General features: G+C 39.3%; 2 protein-coding genes across 2 annotated transcripts in view; both read right to left on the bottom strand.

Annotated features, from left to right (window-relative positions):
• The window catches only part of MGST1 (microsomal glutathione S-transferase 1), a 274023-nt gene that overhangs the window by 198188 nt on the left and 55335 nt on the right, over positions 1–20500 (bottom strand). The window lies entirely within an intron of this gene.
• Positions 488–8896, bottom strand: STRAP (serine/threonine kinase receptor associated protein). Its single transcript, XM_069861827.1, has 10 exons — positions 8684–8896; positions 6914–7049; positions 6058–6139; positions 5796–5868; positions 5124–5220; positions 3558–3695; positions 2867–3003; positions 2004–2153; positions 1368–1433; positions 488–1037 (listed from the first exon to the last, which is right to left on the bottom strand). Exons 1-10 carry the CDS (start codon positions 8793–8795, stop codon positions 976–978), a joined length of 1053 nt encoding a protein of 350 aa, XP_069717928.1. The 5' UTR covers positions 8796–8896; the 3' UTR covers positions 488–975.

Genomic DNA, 20500 nt, shown 5'->3' with positions numbered 1-20500 from the left:
TAAGGTGTATGAATAAATATACCTCTGCATAACTTTCCTCCTTTCCATACAGGGCATGTTACATAAACCTCTCAGCACAGCATTAAAGGAAGTGACAAGTGGAAGAATGGCGGTAGTTTTTTTAATGAAGAAAATATGTCTTGTAACTTTAAAGAGTAACTTTTTTATAGAGTCTGTAGGACTAAACCCAAGCTTCATACAGATTCATAGCCAGCCTCTGAGATTTTTATGTACACCCAAATATTTCAGGCAGCACGTTTAATTTAGGCGTTTTCACTAGTTTGAATGTAAACATGAGTCTCAAATCAAAACTTTAAAGAATAAAAAGACACAAAGCTTACAGATCAAAGAACTTGCCACCCTCTGTACCAGCACTGAAACATTCTTATTGCTTTCCCTCTGTGTAGTACAAAACCAAGATGCGAGAGAGGGTTATGGAATTAACTTGGTTTTCCATTTCATGAATCCAATGCTCAACAGTACGATAAAAGTTTTGAGAGGCATTTTATTTAGACAACTGAAAACATTTAAACGTTCAGAAGCAGCGTACAATGAAACAAAACCCAAACCAAATATTTTTAGTACACAATCCCTTCTTTTCAACCAAAGCCAAATTTCCTGACTTTCAAGAAAAAAAGAATGGATAAAAGCCATTGCATCTCTTCTCCATAATAAAGAAAACGCACTACAATGAGTTTAACTGAAATTGGAGAGACTGGATCTTGGCTTGCACACTTCTTTGAAAAGACAGTAGGTAGTTATGCTAAAAAGATAGCAGAACTCTAACTACTTGTCTTTTTTTCTTTTTGGATACTCAGTTCTCTTACAGACAACACCTAGCCGGTTCCACTGCATTCTCATCAACTACTGCCCATCTTTGCCTTATGTAGAGAGCGCACTCTGGAAGGCTGCTGTTTATCACCGTTCACTTGATTTAGTCTCATACGTCCATAGGCTGCGTAACAGTTGCGATAATCAGGCCTTAACTTCAGGAGTTGAGCTGTACACTGTATCTGAGTTTTCAGAAGGAAGTTCTTCTGCAATTAAATAAAAAGGGTATTATTTAACTTTGCCTTAGATATATAAACCAAAGAAACTTTGCAGGGATTGCATAAAGATCAGTTCAGTTTGCTTTCCCATTTAACCTGATCCAGTTATTCTGCCCCATCTGTTCAGTCTGCACAGCTCCAGTCACTAGTCTGACACTTACCACATGGTCATTTTCAGGAAAATGCGTTCAAAAATTTTTTGCAAAAGAGTGAAAAATGCCAGAAGGTATCTTGGGAAAACTACCTCTTCCACACTAACAATGCTACCATTTTGACTGATCTTTTAACTAAGTTGAAGCTGGTAGTTCTGTGCATTACCTATTTCTTCCTCTGCAGTTCCTGGAAGGGTGGTCCTTGCTTTTGCTGCTTCTGCATTCTCCTCTTCTGTAGAGAGGAGGGAGGAAAACCAGTCAGTACCTTCAGTTCCACCCCCCCCCGCCCAAGCTTAATTGGAAAAAAAAACAAAATACCGAAACAAAAAACCAAACCATTTTCCACTTAATTTAGTGTTGAGGAGAAACAGCAGGGGGAAGCAATTCCATTAATTGTAAGTCACTTGCAGTCTTCTAGACACTGCTATAACCCCCTGCTAATTTACAAAACCAAAGTACAATATAAAATAAACCTATCAATCACAATTCTTTCTAGAGATTCTTATATACTTAAGACTTATAAAAGTGGTATTTCTTTCTCTAAAATACAAAAAATACATCAGACTATTTGCTTAACTATCCACATAGTGGATTCAGTAAGCTTACAGTTTTGAAGTTAATTGCTTAAATGACAGCTACGAAAGTAAATCCTTAAATCTAACCAACTTCAGTGGATATAGAGACCCTCAGAAGACAGCACAGTTACTGTACAAAAGTCAGATGTTTACCCCTTATAACTGATAATTCATTAGAAAGTGCACACAAAGCAGCCAAGTTTCACCAGGAACAAGCAGACACTTACCAGGAACTACACACTTCCAAAGACCATAAGTCTTCCCTACTGTTGTCTGCCACAGCCTTAGTGTACCATCCTCAGAGCCACTTGCATACAACTCTCCATCAGGGCTAAACCTCACACAGTGAATTGGACCAAAGTGTCCTTTGTAAGATTCTATAGAAGAACACATCAAAACCATTAACTTCAGATCTTAGTCAGCAACTAAAATTAATTATTAAAAACTGATCAGAAGACAAAAAAACCTTATGGGGGGCACTTCCCCAGTATTTAATTTTTGATGCAAAATAAAGCTTCTATTAATTGTTATCTCAGCCATCTCTAAGTTAGGTAACATATTAATGTTTTATAAACTGCAGGAAAACAGGTGCTTAATTACCCTAGGCAAAATTACAAAGCAAGCCAGCAGCATGGGGTACACACCCTCTGTTCCTTCAATCACTCTACATACATTCAATTTTAAACAAGGACAGAATCAACAGATACTTAAAATACACATTTTTTGAGATATATATGGCCAACATTAACAAGAACACAAACACGTCGCATTTTCATAAAAGCGAATAGCCGCAACATAGTATTGGACGCATCTAATGAATGCTATAGCACAGCACTCAAGCAGCTACTGCAGCAATACAGAATGACTTTTCTTTTTAAATAGGTCCAGATAGCTATTTAATGGAGGCCTTAATTAGTTCTGGAAGAGTAACAGTAGGTATGATGAGATAGGAAAAAATGCTTAACTGATAATATACCTTTTCTCTTGTACTGCATGATATGCTAAGACTTTGTTTGACTACAGCTTTCATTATTCCGTTAACCTCATACCCACTTCAGAACTCATTTTTAATTATAGAAGACAAACATACCTAATTCTTCTCCTGTATTATAGTCATATTTATAGAGTTTAAAATCTTCACCACCAGCAACCAAACATTCTTTTGCAGGGTGGAGTGATGCAGAATTGATTGTAGCAGGTGCTTCAAAGGATTTAATCTGCTCTAGACTGAGAGGGAAAAGTTTGTTATTAAATTTCATTTACAAAAAAACCTGAAAGCAAATAAACTGTGATTCCACAAATCACAACTGCTTTTAAGAAAAACAGAAAAACAGAATACACCCAATCCAGTTTCTGAAACAAGTTTTAACACTTGGTGAGTGTGATTTGCAAGCAAGAAATTAATTCTGAATAAGCAGAAAACATTCAGGACTACTTTCTGTAATGGGTTTAAGTGTATAGCTAGCTTTCTTAAAACATCATAGAGATGTATAAATAATTAGTTCTCTGAACCCTGGCTGAAACTTAAATTTAACCACAACTACAATTAGTGTGAATATGAAAATAGCATCAAACCTTTGCAGTCTAGCATCTTACATGCAGTTAGGGTTCGCTATTTTAGGAAAGGGTAGTTGTTTCACACTACCTCTCACAACTTGGCAAGCAAAGATGTCCACTAATGCCAGTTCTGACAGCTTAGTGATTTGGGCTTTGTACAGTCAGTTTTTACCCTCAGCCAAGCCCCTTATTCAGTTTATGAAAATTCTGTGTTTTAGACTCACGTTTCTGCACTGTGAAAAGCAATAGTCTTCCCATAGGTTATCACAAGTATCTGCCCTTCTGGAACATACTCCATGCTGCTCACTGACATTGCAACATTTAGGGCCTTTACTTCTGTCATGGTACTCCTGTCCCAGAGGCTTAAGAGGAAACAAAAAGGAGAAAAAAAACCCATCTCAGATTACTTGAGCAAATCAAACCATCTTGACCTCCCATCCATGGCAAGATCTGGATCAAGAAAAGCCATCTAACAAAGAATGTGGTTGGATTCCACAGTTACTTTGGATTTTCAGCGGCACCCTCATCTTAAAACTTTGCCTAGGTGAACTGAAGACAATTACTTTAAAATACCGCTACTTTTGAAGCTTAATGAAACAACCTTAAATGGTACACATATGATTTAACTACTCAAGGATTCTCTTAGAGATTAAAAACCTTGTTAAAAGTCTTGTAACAGAGCTTTCTAAAAGCAAGGCCCAAAGATTCCACTTTGCTTTTTACCTCACAAGGAAAAGAGGTACTTCTGTGAATTTATACTAAGAACAGAGATTCATTTAAAATAACATTCCTATCTAGGGGTGCAAGAGTTATCTGAACAGAAAATAAATCCAATTGTTTTGCTATAACAAATAAGAATCTTCATTCATTAGCTGACTGCTGCATTTCTATTTCTACAATTCAGAGAAAAAAAAACCCCAAGACTTGGCTCTTGACTATCTTGAGCATCAGGAAACCGATAAGAACTGAACAGAAAGGGAGACCTACAGGGGAACTGCACCAATAACTTCACTCTTCCACTTACCCTTCCACAAAGCAGAAAAGATCATTCTATTTCTCTCTCCTTTGTGCAATAAATATAAGAATGGTGAGATAACTAGGCATGAGATGACACTGGTCATAAAGGCCAGAAAGCTGAGGAAGCAGTAAGGCACATTGCCCATCATTTCTGGACAGCTTAGTTTGAGCAAGGTTCTTTAACAATTCATCTCCCAAGCAACCGGTTTGTCTAGGCTTCAGCACATCTCCCACCAAATGGGCATAAAGTAAACAAAAAGCTTAACTGCAACTGGAGGAGTCATCTCATAAAAACACTAAAGCCTACTCAACTAATCAGCATGGCATAGAGAGGGGGATACGCCAATCAACAGTGCACTGTTTCCAGATACCCCTCTGTATTATCCCAGACCCTGGCTAGTCCATGACATGTGCATCTTTCAAGGCTGGATTGCAGAAGATGCACCAATACCACAGCACAGTGCATGTTCACAAGACCTCATCTATAAATTCATCTTCTCTAGGATAATGAAAGGCAGAAATTTATTCTAATATGTAGTTCTCAGAGACCACCTTTTCTTATCAGGGAGGAGACATTTATGGGGTAAATTAGAATCACTACAAAAGTTCTGTCTCTGGCAGAATATAATTGTATTAGGCATGCAGCTTTAATAACGTAGGCTTAAATAATCTGTGTTACTTACAAAAAAACATTACTATCTTCTCACATAGATTATGACAATTAAAAAAAAAAAAGTGAGCTTCTTGGAAAACAGAAGGTTATTTTTTCTTACCGAACAGTTTTATCATCAGCTGAAAGAATCTGTTTGTCATCACTGCTCCATAAAGCCTTTTTAATGCCAGAAGTATGTCCACTGACAACGTCAGGTTCTTAAAAGAAAGCCAAATATTTTAATACATGTAATAAAATGAAAAAGTGTCATGCAGCAGTTTGAGAACTTTCTTAAACTATATGGATTTCCACGTAGTGGAAACTATGAAACTACATCAAGCACTAATGACTTAATTTGTAGATCTTACTCTGGGAACAGGATAAATGTAAACAGGGCATCTGATTGCATAAATCTGAAAAGCTTCACTAGTTTAACAAGGTTCTCTACCTTCAGATCAATCACCAGTACTTCAGGATGAACATATATTTAAACGCAACTTAAACACACAGAATTTTTGTTTCAGATTATTAAATTTTAATTGATTAGACCTATTCCTGATCAGTCTGCATTGAACTGAAACTTGCTATCCTTGAAGTTCACTGTAGATAAACACTTGTAGAAGTGTAAACTTCAAACATACATATTATCTTACTTATTTTAGTAAAAGGTTACAGACATTACATTTGTAAAACAATCTTCATCTTTTGTGATTCCTAACAGAAAGTAGCTCTTAATTTCAGAACTTTTATTTACCTCCAAACCCCAAGAATTGGTTCTAAAGAGCAGACTCACCTGCTTCTGGCTTGCTTAAGTCGTAGATACGCAACAGTTTATCTTGTCCACCTGTTAACAAATAATTGCTATCCTGAAACAGAAGTTATAAAAGGTCAACTCTATTTTGAATCAAAATATCAGCATTCATTTACAAGTCTTAATATAACAGTTCTTTCTTTCAGACAGCCTCTAACATTTAAGTTCTACATGTATAACTAACTGTAAAAACATACTAAAGAGCTTACTTTCCTGGTGAACAAGGTATAAAGGTTTTTCATACCTGTGTAAAATCCACACTTTTGACAATGTGTTTATGAGCCAGTGAGATTAGTTCATCGCCTGACACAGCATCCCACACTTTGCTGAATAGCAAGAGAAAACATTTATAAAATAGTCATAAAAAACACCAGGACAAATCAGCCTGAAAAATTAGATTAGTATGTAAACAGCCTGTCCTGACACCATCATAACATTGTATGCTAAATGCTACATTCTTTTAAGTTATGTAGTCAGTGAGAATAGTTTATATGCTTTTAATGAAGTTTTGTTGTTTTGGTTTTGTCTTTTTTTACTACCCCATCATTTCCTTTTCTTCAAGATAATGCAGACCAATTACCATTTCAGTTTTAAGACAAAGGATGTTCTCTGCAACTTAACAGTGATTGCCCTCCACAAACAGGATTAAACTTGCCAAACTTGTGCCAACTTGTGCAAACAGCACAAATAAACAACAGCAAAAAAAAAAAAAAATCAAAGAAATAATTCACTACAATTTTCACAAGCAGTTTCTCATAACAAAAAGAGGCCACTTGGTAGGAAAAAAATTAAAATCACTTTCACCTCTGTTTTAACTACAGTGCCAGAGATCAGAGCCATATTGAAATATTATTCTAGCAAACTGATATGGTAATCAAGTTTATTTATCAGGAAGCAATCATAGTTATTCATCATGATGGAATTAAATGTAGCTGCTTTCAAGAACCTAAAAGTCGGGATTTTGATTTGGCTAGCCATAAATAAGCTAACAATTACTAAAGAGAAACAAATGACTCAGTAATTTATTATATTTATATGTCACCAAAGAACGCTATAGACTAAATCCAAAGTGCAGACATCAAAGACAGTCAATCACTTACGCTGTAAAATCTGCTGCTGCCGTAGCTGCTTTAGTGGCATCTGTGTTTAAAGTGGCACCCCAAACAGCACCTTTATGACCCAGAAATGTGCCGATCCAGTCTCCTGTGTCGCCCTGACGCAGCATAGGCTTACCATCTTCAAAACAAAACCAATAAAACCAAACCCAATATTCAGGTAACATGATTAAAAAAAAAAAAAAAAAAGAAGCCATTAAAAAAAAAATCCCCTTGAACAGCATGTAGAAATGCAAAATACTTTATGATGCTACTCTCTGTAAGAGAGATTAGCTGAAGAGCTTAGACATGCAGCTGTATTTGCTGCATGCATCTAAAACAATTTAGACACTAAAATACTACTCCAAAGGAGAGAAAAGTTTTCAGTAGCTTTTCTTTAAGGTAGAAGGGAGGTAGCAAGAAGCATTTCATTTAGTTTTGGTTTATTGCTTTTCTTTTTCCCCTCAAGGTGTCTTCAGGCAGGACAGGTTTGGTTTTTTTTCCCCCTTTGGAAAATATTTTCAGCCTGACAGTACTCAGAAGCAGGTCTTGTGTTTGTAATCAGATAAGTTTAAAACACATACAGAGATGCTGCAAAAATGAAACAGAAAGCCTTTTCTGTGATTATTTTTCCTGGGGGGCTATCGAAAGGTTGTTCACACAAGAAGATGCAGACTTGAATTGGAAGCACTCCAAGGCAGAAAGCAATGTCCTTTTAAACTTGCAAATACATACATAAGTATAATACATACATTTATGAAAGGGAAATACTATCCATGTAACAAGAAGAGGGTTCTCGTGTGAAAGGATATGAAGGTCAACATTTTACATTCAACAAAGCAGCTGCCCAGGTTAAATGGGAGCTCACTTCAAAATCTACAGCATGCGTGCACAGACAGGAGGAATAGAGATGTTTAGAAATAAATCTTTTTGAGGGTGTCCTTCCTGCCCAGCACTTCAGTACAGATCCAAACCGTGCAAACACGGGCTTTAATTCCCCCCAAGGCTAACCCAGAGCACCAGGAAAAACCAGCTCCCCCTTCCTTTTTCCATTCAGTGCCATCTTAAGTCAGTATTACTCTACAGGTACCAGAGTTTCGCTGGCAGAATTGAGCAGCCCAGCACAACTGCCGTGGCAAACATCGGCTGCTCCATCGGGTTCCCCAACCCTCTCCCTAAGGAAGACAATGTGCATCCCACACCACCCCCGAGGGCATGCCCGCGCGGCAGACTGGCACAAAGGCTCTAATTCTGGAATCCCCCAACATAAGGGGGATATGGAATTGTTGGAATGGCTCCAGAGGAGGGCACAAAGATGATCAGAGGGTCCCTTTTTTTGAGAGAGAGTCGGCATTGTTCAGCCTAGAAAAAACAAGGCTATGAGGAAATCTTATAGCGACCTTCCACTATCTGAAGGGGGTTACATGAAAGCTGGGGAAGGGCTGTTTACAAAGGCTTGCAGTGATAGGATTAGGGACAGTGGGTATAAACTGAAGAAAAGCAGATTTAGACTAGACATAAGGAGGAATTTCTTCACTATAAGAGTGGTGAGGCCCTGGCACAGGTTGCTCAGGGATGTTGTGGCTACCCCACCCTTGGAGGTGTTCAAGGCCAGGTTGGATGGGGCCTTGGGCAGTCTGATCTAGTGGGAGGTGTCCCTGCCAATGGCAATGGGGGTTGAAACTAGATGATCTTTAAAGCTCCTTCCTACCCAAACCGCTCTACGATGCCATGAATGCGTCCGCTGCCGCTCCCCCCACCCCCGGCCTCGCTCACCCTTGCAGGCGCTGATCAGGAAGTACCCGTAGGGGGTGACGCCGCTGAAGGCCAGGTCCACCACGGGCCGCGTGTGTCCGGAGCACGTCAGGGGGGTCTGCCTCATGGCCATGGCGGCGGCACAGCGCGGGGAGCCGGGCAAGGGACACGAGGCCCCTCTGGCCGGGCTGGGAAGAGCGCTCGCGGCGGCGGCGGCGGAAATGACGGCACCGGAAACGCTGCGGAGCGGATGTGACGTAAGGAGGCGGTGGGCGAGGAGGCGTGGCGGGGAGGCGTGGCGTGGGACCTGGGGAGGTTTTCACAGCGTCGCGTCCGAACTCCTGAGCGAATAGCGGCTGCCTGGGCCCGATGAGGGTCCTTGTGCCGCGTTTTTCTGGTTGCGAGCTCTTCCCCAGGAGTTCCCATCGCGCCCCGCGGTGCTGAAAGTGTCGGCAAATAAAACTCTCTAAGACTCCTATAGTTTTAGAAAGTGAGCATCCTTTATCAGAGCTGGGCGACATGAGGGAGCGATTTCCAACAATCCTGTGCAATGGGACAAAGGCTGGTCACAGAATGTATTTCCCACTTGCGAGCATATGAAGCGTAAGAAGGGTATGGAACTGTTGGAATGGGTCCAGAGGAGGGGCGCAAGGATGATCAGAGGGCTGGAGCACCTCCCGTATGAGGACAGGCTGAGAGAGTTGGGGTTGTTCAGCCTGGAGAAGAGAAGGCTCCTGGGAGACCTTATAGTGACCTTCCAGTTCCTGAAGGGGCTACAGGAAAGCTGGGAAGGGACTGTTGGGAAAGGTTTGTATTGATAGGATGAAGGGCAGATTTAGACTAGACATAAGGAGGAATTTCTTCATGATGAAAGTGGTGAAGCACTGGCACAGGTTGCCCAGGGAAGCTGTGGCTGCCCCGTTACAGAAGGTGTTCAAGGCCAGGTTTGATGGGGCCTTGGGCAGCAGGATTTAGTGGGATGTGCCCGTGCCCTTGTCAGGGGGGTTGGAACTGGATGATCTTTGAGGTCCCTTCCAACCCAAGCTATTCTATGACTCTATGATTCTATATGTATAAATTTTCCCAGATATCTTACGCATATTCTGTTACTTTCCAAGGTCTAATTTTTATGTTATGAAACTTGTCAGCAGACAGAACTCTTGGTAATTTGGGGCTGGTTCCAGCTCTCTGTTTGACCTTGGCTTTCAGATTACTAAGGATTCCAAATAGAGGTGATTACAGAACAAGAGACATCTGTTTAGGACGAATCATTCCCCACACAATATGTTATCATTTTCAAAGAAAGGACAGTGTCTGAAAAACACTTTCTAAGGAAAACATGCTATCAGAGAAAGAAAACATGGTATGAATGGGCATTCTATCTAACTTTCAAAGAACCACAACTGCTTGGACAAACCTTTACTTTATCTTCAATCAAAATATTGCACTATGAAATATTCCACATATTGTATCACCCATCTTCGTATTTGTTTTCTGATAGTTTGAGTTTTGCATAAATCAAAATGCCCGCCCAGTGTCCCATTGACCCTCTCCTGCCCAGTTCACCCTTTGTATCCTGCGGGTGCTCACCTGCTCTCATCAGGCTCCCAAGCCAGCAGCAAACTGATCCTGCCCAAAGGATGCATGGTTTTGTCCATAGGGCTGGGTGCCCTCGTGTCTCACGGCAGGATCTGATACACTTTTCCAGCTGGGGAAAACGGTGGGAAGACAGGAGGAAGGGGATGTATAGGTCTTGGGATATGTAATGGCACCCACCTGGGTTTGCATAAAAGACAAGGGAGCAAACCTAAGGGTCATGCCTAAACTTACCCTCAGAATCGTCAAAGATGGCACTTGGAGACATGTCGTGGTCGGGGCAATCCACGACACATAGAAGTTGTGGGGAAAAGGACATCTTTATTGATTTTACAAGACTTTATATCCCTTCTTGAGCTGCATGTCCATGCATGATTGGTTTAGCTAAAGACTGACAGTTCATAATTGGATGACTCCTTCTCAGTTGTAACTTCATAATTGGGTGATTCCACCTGCAACCTGGCAGCTTCCTAATCTTGTTTACTCGGCTCTTGGCGCCTTCCAGCTTCTCCAAGGATACACAGGCATCTATTCAAGGGCAATGTTTAAGTTCACACACCCTGGCTCCTCAGACCAGCTGAGGTTTCCCACAGAGACATGTCAGCAGCCTTACTTAAATATTATGGAACTGTTGTTTCTCTTCTTTCAACAGGCTAAAAAATCAGAATGATTGACTTATCTTCTTTTGCTCTTTCAAGTCTTGGAACTAGAAAAAGCATTTAAATCATCAACAGATAGTTGAAGTTTACGGTAACTTCCATCTTCCATAGCTTCTCTTTAAAGGATAGGTACTGTATTTCAGTTTCTGACCTTGTATTTAGTGTATCATCTCAAGAGTTCTCAAAAGTAACTCCTAATGATTTTGTTATTTTGTGACCAATTTTCATATGTATTGCCACTATAGCTGACGCTGTTTTTCCACCTGCAGCCACAGACTACCACATAGACCTTCTCCCAGTATCTTTTAAGATTTTCTGGATTTTTTTTTTTTTAACAGTAGTAGCAGCCTCTCTCTGTGCTTTAACACAAGCCTGTAGCTGAATCTAGCATGTCTCGGACTACAGGTTGTAATCTCTGAAAGCTTTTAAAGTAACAGTTGAAGTCATACCTATATAGAATTCTCAGAATGTGTGTTTCCCTTGATAAAACTGTGACTGAAGAATTCTATGTATTTTATTCTGTTCTTAGGAATGTTTTGAGAATGTTTTTAATGGAGTGGTTAAAGCTTAAGAGTGCAGAAGTCAAGGGCAATTTTATTATACTTTACATGGTAGCAGTGTTTTCAAAATGTTCTGGTATATTAGTCTTAGTGTTCTAAACCTTGTGTTGATGTTTCCTTTTTCTCCTAGAGATCTCTTGCCTAACTTTATATTTTAAACAAAACTAAACAAAAAATGTATCACTTTTCTATTTACTTTTTTTTCAAAGCCAAATATAAATACAGAATTATGTCTCATAGTTAGCAATGCTACTTGGGTTTACATTTTAAAACCCTGTTCTGGTAACTGATGTTATAAACTTTTTCAGGAAAAAAACCCCTAAGAGGTCAGTAAAGATGAAAACTGAGCATTACATTTAAGTTACCTACTTAATATTCAGTATTGCAGAATGGAAAGATAGGGAAGATTGTGTTTAGGGAATTTTATTTTTAATGATTTCATTGTTTTGATTGATTTAGTCTTCTGTTAGATTGTAGTATGATTGTGCACAAACCAACAATGTGGTGTCCACTTAGGAAGACACAAAATCTATGACAGGCAGACAAAGGCAAAAATATTTCCAACTAGCCAGTAGGTAGCTGAAAATCAGAAAAGGAAAAAATCACGGAGATGTGAATCTTATAAAATCTAGACTATATTAAAAATCCCAGTAGGCCCAGCATAACTGTTGGTAGTATTACAAGTTAAGTTTTTCACATGCTACAGGAACATTAATAGTCTGCAAGGAACGTGTTGGGTGTCACTAAAGCCAGATCCTTTGGTATTTGCTGTTGGGACCTAGGTAGACATTAGGCATCATAACTGCTGGGTTTCATCCTGAGGAAAATAGTTGTACTGAGTAGAAACCTGTGGACTGAGGGAGCCCAAATCCAACTAGAAATACCTAATGCAGCATTTCTTAATCTGAGTATGGGAAGGGGAAATACTACCATAAAGGACATTTGTGGTTAGGGAGGGAGAAGCACTTTGCCTTGGAGCCACTAAAATGAAAAGTGTATTTCAAACAGAAGCAAGAGCAAGGATGAGAAAGGAAGGGGCCAAGTACACACAGAGCAGGAGCAAAAGGAGATGCTGGGCTGAACTAGCATTGTCAGAGAGCTATTGCTGAAGAGAAACATCCTAACGTGGTCATTTCTATCAGGCATGCTTCCTCATGCTGTTCAGAACTGTTGTTTTCCTCTGGTGGAACCTGACAGCCTTTGGCCCTAGCTGCTACTCTGTTATTTTCCCTGCCATTGCCCTCCTTTTAGCTCCCTGGTAGCATCTCCATTTACTTATGTTTATTCCCCACAGTCTGAGAATGTTTGATTTAGAAATACAATAATTCTGTTCCCTACTACTTTTAATACAGAGGATGTTACAGAAGCTAGGAACTGTGAAACAGCCCTCAGTTTTTCAAGAAGGTCTAGAGGAGGTTCAGGAGGAAGAAAGAAAGGTGGAAAAAGTAGTTGCTCACAAATGAAAGCCTAGCAAGCTTAAAGTAAAAGTACTGAGTTAATATTGAGTTTTATTGTTTTAGCCAGGGTGATTATGGATTCCAGTAATGTAACAAAGAAAAGAAATGTGATTATTAACATTTTTATTCAGAATTTCATGTTTGTCTATTTATTGTCCAAATAACTGACTTGTAGTGTTAAATATTCGTCAACCTCAACTTGTCAGGAAGTAATCAGGACCTTGTAATCATACAGAGTAATTCACCCTGTTACTGCACAGAATAAGAAGTGTGCTAATCATACATTATAAAGCATCTGGGCAAGACTCTCTTTTACTTAACATTTATAATTCAGAGTGTCTGCTTGATTAAGCAGTGTCTTTCCACATCCAGTAATTGAATTTTCTCAGAAATGTTGCTGACGATGAATAAAGCTATCCTAGTGAAAGGTCATGATTCCAGTGCTTCAATTAAAATAAATCATGACAAGATTGAATTAAGTAGAGGGTGTTTAGTACATGTATTTACATTTCCAAAGACTCTTCTCATGTTGTTAGTCTTATACTTGGAAATATATTCTTTTGCCACTGAGTGGAGCTGCTTACATATTTATCAGTACACTATCATGTAGCTGAGAGGAGCTGTTGTGAGGTGACTTACTAATAGTTATTTCAGCTTGTACCTGGCAGCTTTGTGGACATAGCACTCAAGAAGTTACTAGATGCTTAATTCTATAAAATGAATTGGCTAAATAAGTAAATGGAAATTTCTGACTGCCACAAGAGACAGCAGCAGGGCAGCCCCTTTGTTAGCAGACCTTGGATAGGAGTTATTTTAGTGTATTGTGTAGTTACATTGATCCTTTCTACCTCTAAGCCTTTTCTTTGGAGAAACATCCCCTATAACTTGTACAACTAATTTAAGAAAAAAAAACCAAAATAGCTGTTTGCTGAAAGATGATGTGTTACAGATGCTATGTGCAGATATGTAAGAGCAATTGCAGAGCATGTTGCTGTGGTTTCACTGAGGGAATAATTACAACTGAGTGCCAGCCTTTATCTTATGAAAGATAAAAGGCAAATGTAATCATGCTTCACAAATAATAGAAGACTGTGCTTAAAGTCAAGGAGGCCTTTCTAGATCAGCCTTTCACAGCAGGTGACCGTATTTTTTCTAGTTTCATGCAGCTTCTTGTAATATGGATCTAGTGAATGTGGATGTTGGACAGGCACTCTTCTTTTGGATGTGCACTGTAGTATAGTTTGTGTGTGTGAGTAGAGGCCAAGAAGATTAGACAAGGAAATGGCTTGTAGAGGAATAGGGAGGAGTGTAAAGAGGAGTCTAAGACAGCAGAAAAGGAAGAGAAGTTACGTGGTTTAGCAGGAGAAATACAACACATGGAAGCTGGGTGTGGAGAGAGTGAGGAGAAAATAGGACACTTACCTCGGAGTCCAATTGTGTGTCTGATTGATAGGGGGATTTGTACATTTTGTTCCTATCTCTTCAGGTGTGGTCAGATGTAAGATCACTTCTTTAATTACCATTTTGGTGTCAGGATCTCAAAATTATTTACTCTTGTGAGAGGAATATTGTCCCTAATGTTGTCTGCATTCAAGAGTGACCATCAGAAGCCTTTCCATCTGTCTGGAGGGCAGGGCTCAGGCACATTCAGAGCATGCACTGACCATAAAGTGATTAAACTGATTAGAAATATTAAAAATGGTTTTATCTTTGCTATAACAACTTCTCTGTTCCTCAGTCTTAAGGTTCCATTCTGTCTTTTGGAAGGAAAAAGTTGATTCTGCTGTGCAGATAGAATTATAGTTGGTTCTGCTGTGCAGATAGAATTATAAGAAAAAGAAAATACAAATTAATGCAGCCAATGTTTTCATTGGAAAGCTGAGCCACTGCCAAACCAAAGGGGCAACAGTTGAAGAAATTGTTAAAAGCAATCCAAGAAGAGGAAGTGTTTCCCCAGTTGCTACCCAAATATCCTCATAATATACTGCAGCTAAAGTTAACCCTCAGAAAATAAAGGAATGTAAATCAAATATATACATATTCAGGGTTTCATAGAATCATAGAATCACCAGGTTGGAAAAGACCTCTTGCATCATTGAGTCCAACCGTTCCTATCTGCCCCTAAAGCATGTCCCTGAGCACCTTGTCTGCCCGTCTTTTAAATACCTCCAGAGATGGTGACTCACCAATCCCCCTGGACAGCTTGTTGCAGTGCCCTATGACCCTTTCTGTAAAAAAAATTTTCTGATATCCAGTCTGAACCTCCCCTGGTGCAGCGTGAGGCCATTCCCCCTTGTCCTGTCCCCGTCACTCTGGAGAAGAAGGCTCAAAGATGTAAAGACTTAGTTAGGGAAGTCCAGACAGGGTCAATATAGGGAACTCTCCTAGAAAGGAAAATATAATGTGCACGTCTTCCAAAATCCTGTACTAAGGCTGTGCTTAGTCAATCTATTTAACAGTATAGAATGTTGCAGTAAGCCAATGCGTATGATATGCATTTATAGAAGGAACATATGTCAACAAGCAATGTTATAGCAGCTCACACAAGGCTCGGTGGGTTAGGTGTTCTTGCAGTGTTAATGGGGGAGATAGGAAGAGGAAATAGAGAAAGAGAGGTACACAAGACTATTCCCATGTTTAGAGTTCTTGTAACCAAGAAAAAGTGGAATGGCTATGTTATGAGTATTAGGGGTGCTAAGTTCTGGCTGAAAGAAACCATTTCTGTATTTTCTTTCTCATTCAGCAGCTTTGCTGTAGACCATTCAAAGCATGACTGCACTGTAAAGGAGGAGACGTAGGGGTAACATAATATTCTTTACCTACCTCTTTGCATGCCTCATATTGTAACCACTTGATAATTCAGGTTATCTAGATAAATATTTACCTCTGCATAAAGAATTTCAATTCATAATAAAAATTAATCTGATTGTAAAAGTTTTGCCCAAGGAGAATTAAAATTGCCTGGCAGTTCTCTTGCTTTCCAGGAAACAGCTTATAAAAATTCTTATTCTTTAAGTATCATCACAACTGTAATAACTCTCTGAGCGTACTGTACTGTAAGAAACAGTAATACGAATTTTCAGGAATGAGCTTTAGCTATATTAATTCATAAATGTAGGCTGCTTTGATGTTTTTACTTGGAAGATGTTCTTCGCTGTGCATGATATTTATGCTGTTTTAAAAGGCTGAAGCAATTCAAACATCAGCCTTTGAAAATCAGGCATGGCAGACAGCCTTAGTTCTGCTGTCCTAGGAGTTCTTAAGCTGACTGGACACACACAAGTCCATGAAACCAGAGAGAACCCTTCCAAGAGTGCCCTTCCAAGAACAAGTCAGTGCTGTTGTGTGACTACTCTGTCACCTTTAGAAGTCATGGGGATCAGGAGTGGTTCTTCATATCTGGAAAAAGGTAAACATACCCATCTTCAAGAAGGACAAGAGAAGGATCCAGGGAACTACAGGCTAGTTGGCCTCATCTTTATTCCTGGGAGGTTTGTAAAACCATTTCCAGACCAACAGTAAATTATGCCCGATCAACCATGAGATGGCTGGCTGTGCAGATGAGGGGGGAGCATGGGTGTACCTTGAATTTAGCAAGGCTTTTGATACATTTTTTTATAGTATCTTTAAAGCCAAAGTGACAAGAACTGAGTAAGAGCATAGGTGATTGGAAAATCAGCTGGAGTACTGGGCTCAAAGGATTGTGATTGGTGGTACAAGTCGAGCTGGCAACTGGTTACCGGCAGCATCCCTCAGTAATCATTGTTATGATGGGTAACATGTAAAGTCTTTGTTAGTAATCTGGATGATGGGATAGAGTGCACTTTCAGCAAATTTGCAAATGATTCCACATGAAGGATCACAAAGGGGAGAGTAAGGCTGCTGAAGTCTGAAGAAATGGGCTCATGAACTTTAGCAAAGGCAAGTGTGAAGTCCTGCATTTTGGGTACTGCGTTCATTCAGGCATAAGAAGATAAACTAAAGGTAGGAACCATATTGTTATGTGTAACTACCTATAAAAAGATGTAAAGAAGGCAGAGGCAGAGTGTTCCGAGAGGTGTACAGTGGAATGATGAGAAGCAATGGGAACAAGCTGGAATATAGGAAATTCCAAGTAAATGTAAGAAAAAAAAAATCACCACAACAGTGATCAAATGCTAGAAGAGGTGCCCAGAGAGTTGGTGGAATCTCCCGTCTGGGAGATACTCAGAACTTGACTGTACAAGTCCCTGAACAAGCTGATCTACATTGTCCCTCCTTTGAGTAGAAGGTTAGATGACATTAATTCTCGAGTTCCCTTTCAGCCTATGTGTTTTTATTTGCTTTCCCATTTCCTTTCAATGATGATTTCTTATGCCTTCACTACACATATTTGCCCTCAACTTTTGAAAATGAGTCAGAACAACTTCCAGAATTCTTATCTTGTTTAGGCAAAGTATTATGTCCTAAAGGACTGACAGGAGTCACCTATATATACACTTTATATTCAGGCATTGACCTGATTCCTCAGAAGCACATCCTGCTCCACTGCTAAATTTTACAAGTCCTTCACCTTCACAGGCAGGATGTCATCTAACATAGTCTTCCTATGCGGTATTGAATCTATATATCAGAGACACAATGCTGACTGATGCAAGATCGCTATAACTGAGTATCAAATTGGATCGCTCGGCAGATTCATACATCTGATTCCTTTAGTCACACGATAAGATATGGCAGGGAGATCAGTGATACTCTTTAAGTGACGTCTTTACATTGCAATAATGCTTCTGGATTGAGTACTTCCAGCAATGAAAAGAGCTAAACCAAATGCAGAGAGCACAGTGAAATGTATTTATAAAATCCACGGCAGCCATCAAGATCTCTGCACGGCAGCAGATACAGAATTAAATTTATGTTGGCATGTACTGTAATTTTTTTTCATTGTTTTTGGAGATAAAAGCTTTGCTGAATTCAACAGTTTGAAAAAATAAAGCTAAACTGGTAACATCAGTCAAGCTTATTGATAAGTCTTTTCTAATCACGTGTTGAACAAGCCTGTTGATTTTCTTCAAGATTCTGGATTTTAGCAGTCACTTCCAAGTCCAGCTGTTATACTATTAATATTAGTGGTACAGGGCCAGGATGTAAAATGCTCTAATCTGTGATAAATAAAGCTTAGTTTGTAACTTGACAGTAAGCCATTCTTCACCAGGCAGCATGACATTTGCTGGTTTATCAGAGCAACTTGTTCATTGCAGAGAACTAGAACACAGCAATGTTGTTCTGCTACTATTTCTGCAATAAATTAGATTTGAAAAAGGTAAAACTTTTTAAAGGGAAAGTACTATGTCGTAGAGCAGATGATGGAAAGAAAAAGATGAGAGACTTATCACATGCAACACATACGTGTTACTTAGAAAAATTACTAGATACAATTTCTTTGCATAGACCATTCATATGGTTACCTCTGCCCTCAGATCATAACCTCTCCAACTTTTAAACAAATATTACTGTTCTGAGATTTGAGAATATTTTCCATTTGAAAGCAACTTTAAGCTACATTTATTTCTGGACTGAATCCACCAATGTCATCAGTATTAGATCATGGATTAATTTGGCTCACGGTATTATGCTTGGAATAACCACAGTTGTGGGCTTTTGGGTTTTTTCCAGGATCAAATTTTGAAAGAAATTAATAGCACTGATGGCAGAAGAAAATGACTGTGCTTTTGCAAGTATGAGACATGACAGGGAGATTTTCAAAGGTTTCCGTTTTACTGAGATTTCATGGAACAAAGATTATTGTCCCAAGATGCATAACAACTATGTAACTCCAAGGAACTGGAAGTATGCAACAGTGTAGTAAGTAAAAAAGGTAGGAAATACCGTCATTTTTCTGGAGTAGAACTTTGCTCATGAGGCTTATATAAATATTTGGGAATTCATTAGTGCAATGAAGGTATTTGCCAATTGGGTTTATGTGAGACTTGCATATTTGGTGCTGCATATCAAGTAATCGTGCCACGCAAAATACATACTAGACTTCCAAAAAGTCTGATTATTTCGTTCTTTTCGTTCATTGATGGTGGTACAGGAACAGCTTGACAAGCTGGAGGGAGGCTTTAGTTAATCTCACAGTCATGTCCAAACTGTCCGTACTAGTAATGGACACTACAGGACACTAAGCCCAAGAATCTTATTTGCATGTGAATGTCAATGTGACCCAAATTTTATATAACATTTAATGTGGAATATATAACTTTGTATGAAAGAGCTGTTTAGATTTAGGCTAGAAGTGGCTGCCTGTCAGATTGGATAAAAATGGAGAAAGAAATAGTCTTTAGACACCCATACTGTTTGATTCTAGATGAAACTATCGTCTTTGTTGATACAGTTACAGGTTTATCAGCTGGCTGAGCAGGAACCAGGAAGAAATCACAAGTTCTCAAGACAGCTCCATCCCTTCACACCCATCAAGAGCCTTTGAAGTTTAACAACAAAGGCTAACTCTAAAGGCAGAAGTATTGGACCATGTAAGGAAAAATCATTAAGCAGTTATTCTTAGGCCTTATCTGGAAAGTACTCTATTTCTGTGGAAACTGAGTACTTGGCTCTGAATGCTGGATTGTATCATAAGAACTTGTTGTAAGAGCATTGGAGTCAACAGAGACAGCATTAATGTGTCAGCTAGAATAGCATTCTCCAGTCATTCTTGTCAGTTGTTTCCCCCCCCCAGTTTTTATGAGTAATCCTTTACCTCAGCTTTTGTCCTTGTGTTTTACAGCTTGGGTTGCCCCATCTTTGTGGGGGCGGTAAATCTAAAGGGAGTGGTGTATTCAGACATCTCAGAGACATTCCCTGAGATGGTTGGGGCGCTCTTGGTTTGCTGTCTTGGTTTGCTACAGAAGGGAGGACTAGTGTGGGAATATTATGAAGTGCAGGCTTTTGGGAAACAATTTTTCTGACACACAAAACCAGTCATTTTACAGAACTAGTAACGCTGTACAGCTCCTGCAAATCTCTTGGATATTGTGACAACCTAAATGTTGACAGCTGCAAACAGATTACAGACAAAGCCCCATATCACACTAGCATATCTGGGAACTTCAGCTAGTCTATTTACATGAATAATAAAACAACACTAAAAATATTTAATGTGAGTACAGTAGTAGAAACAATAATATGCATCTAGTATCTCATTTATTCAAGGCACTAAACAAGTAACCATATGTGAAGTAAGAAATGGGAGAAGAATTTGGAAACTAATAACTGGTACCCTACAGGAATTATATGAGTAATTTAACTTATCATGTTACATTGTAGAATATCAGCCAAAAAAAAAAGATCCATTAAAAATCTGTCCAGCACCTGGGAATGGGCTGTGACTACAGCTGGCAAAAGCTAGAGATTTCCATCTGTGGATTATTAGTCAAATCTGTGCCAACTTGAAAGACCAAAACCTCCTGTTAGTTAGCTTGTCATCTTAAAAAAAAAAAATCAAAAGTATCAGCCCTCTTGTTGACAGCATCACTGGAGAGGCCCTACACTCCTGAAGGCCTTCAGGATTTTGCTCTGTGGCTTTGA

This window comes from Phaenicophaeus curvirostris, chromosome 1, assembly GCF_032191515.1.
Source record: "Phaenicophaeus curvirostris isolate KB17595 chromosome 1, BPBGC_Pcur_1.0, whole genome shotgun sequence".
Taxonomy (NCBI): Eukaryota; Metazoa; Chordata; class Aves; order Cuculiformes; family Cuculidae; genus Phaenicophaeus; species Phaenicophaeus curvirostris.
The sequence above is the reverse complement of the archived record's forward strand: the minus strand, read 5'-3'. Positions and strand labels throughout refer to the sequence as shown.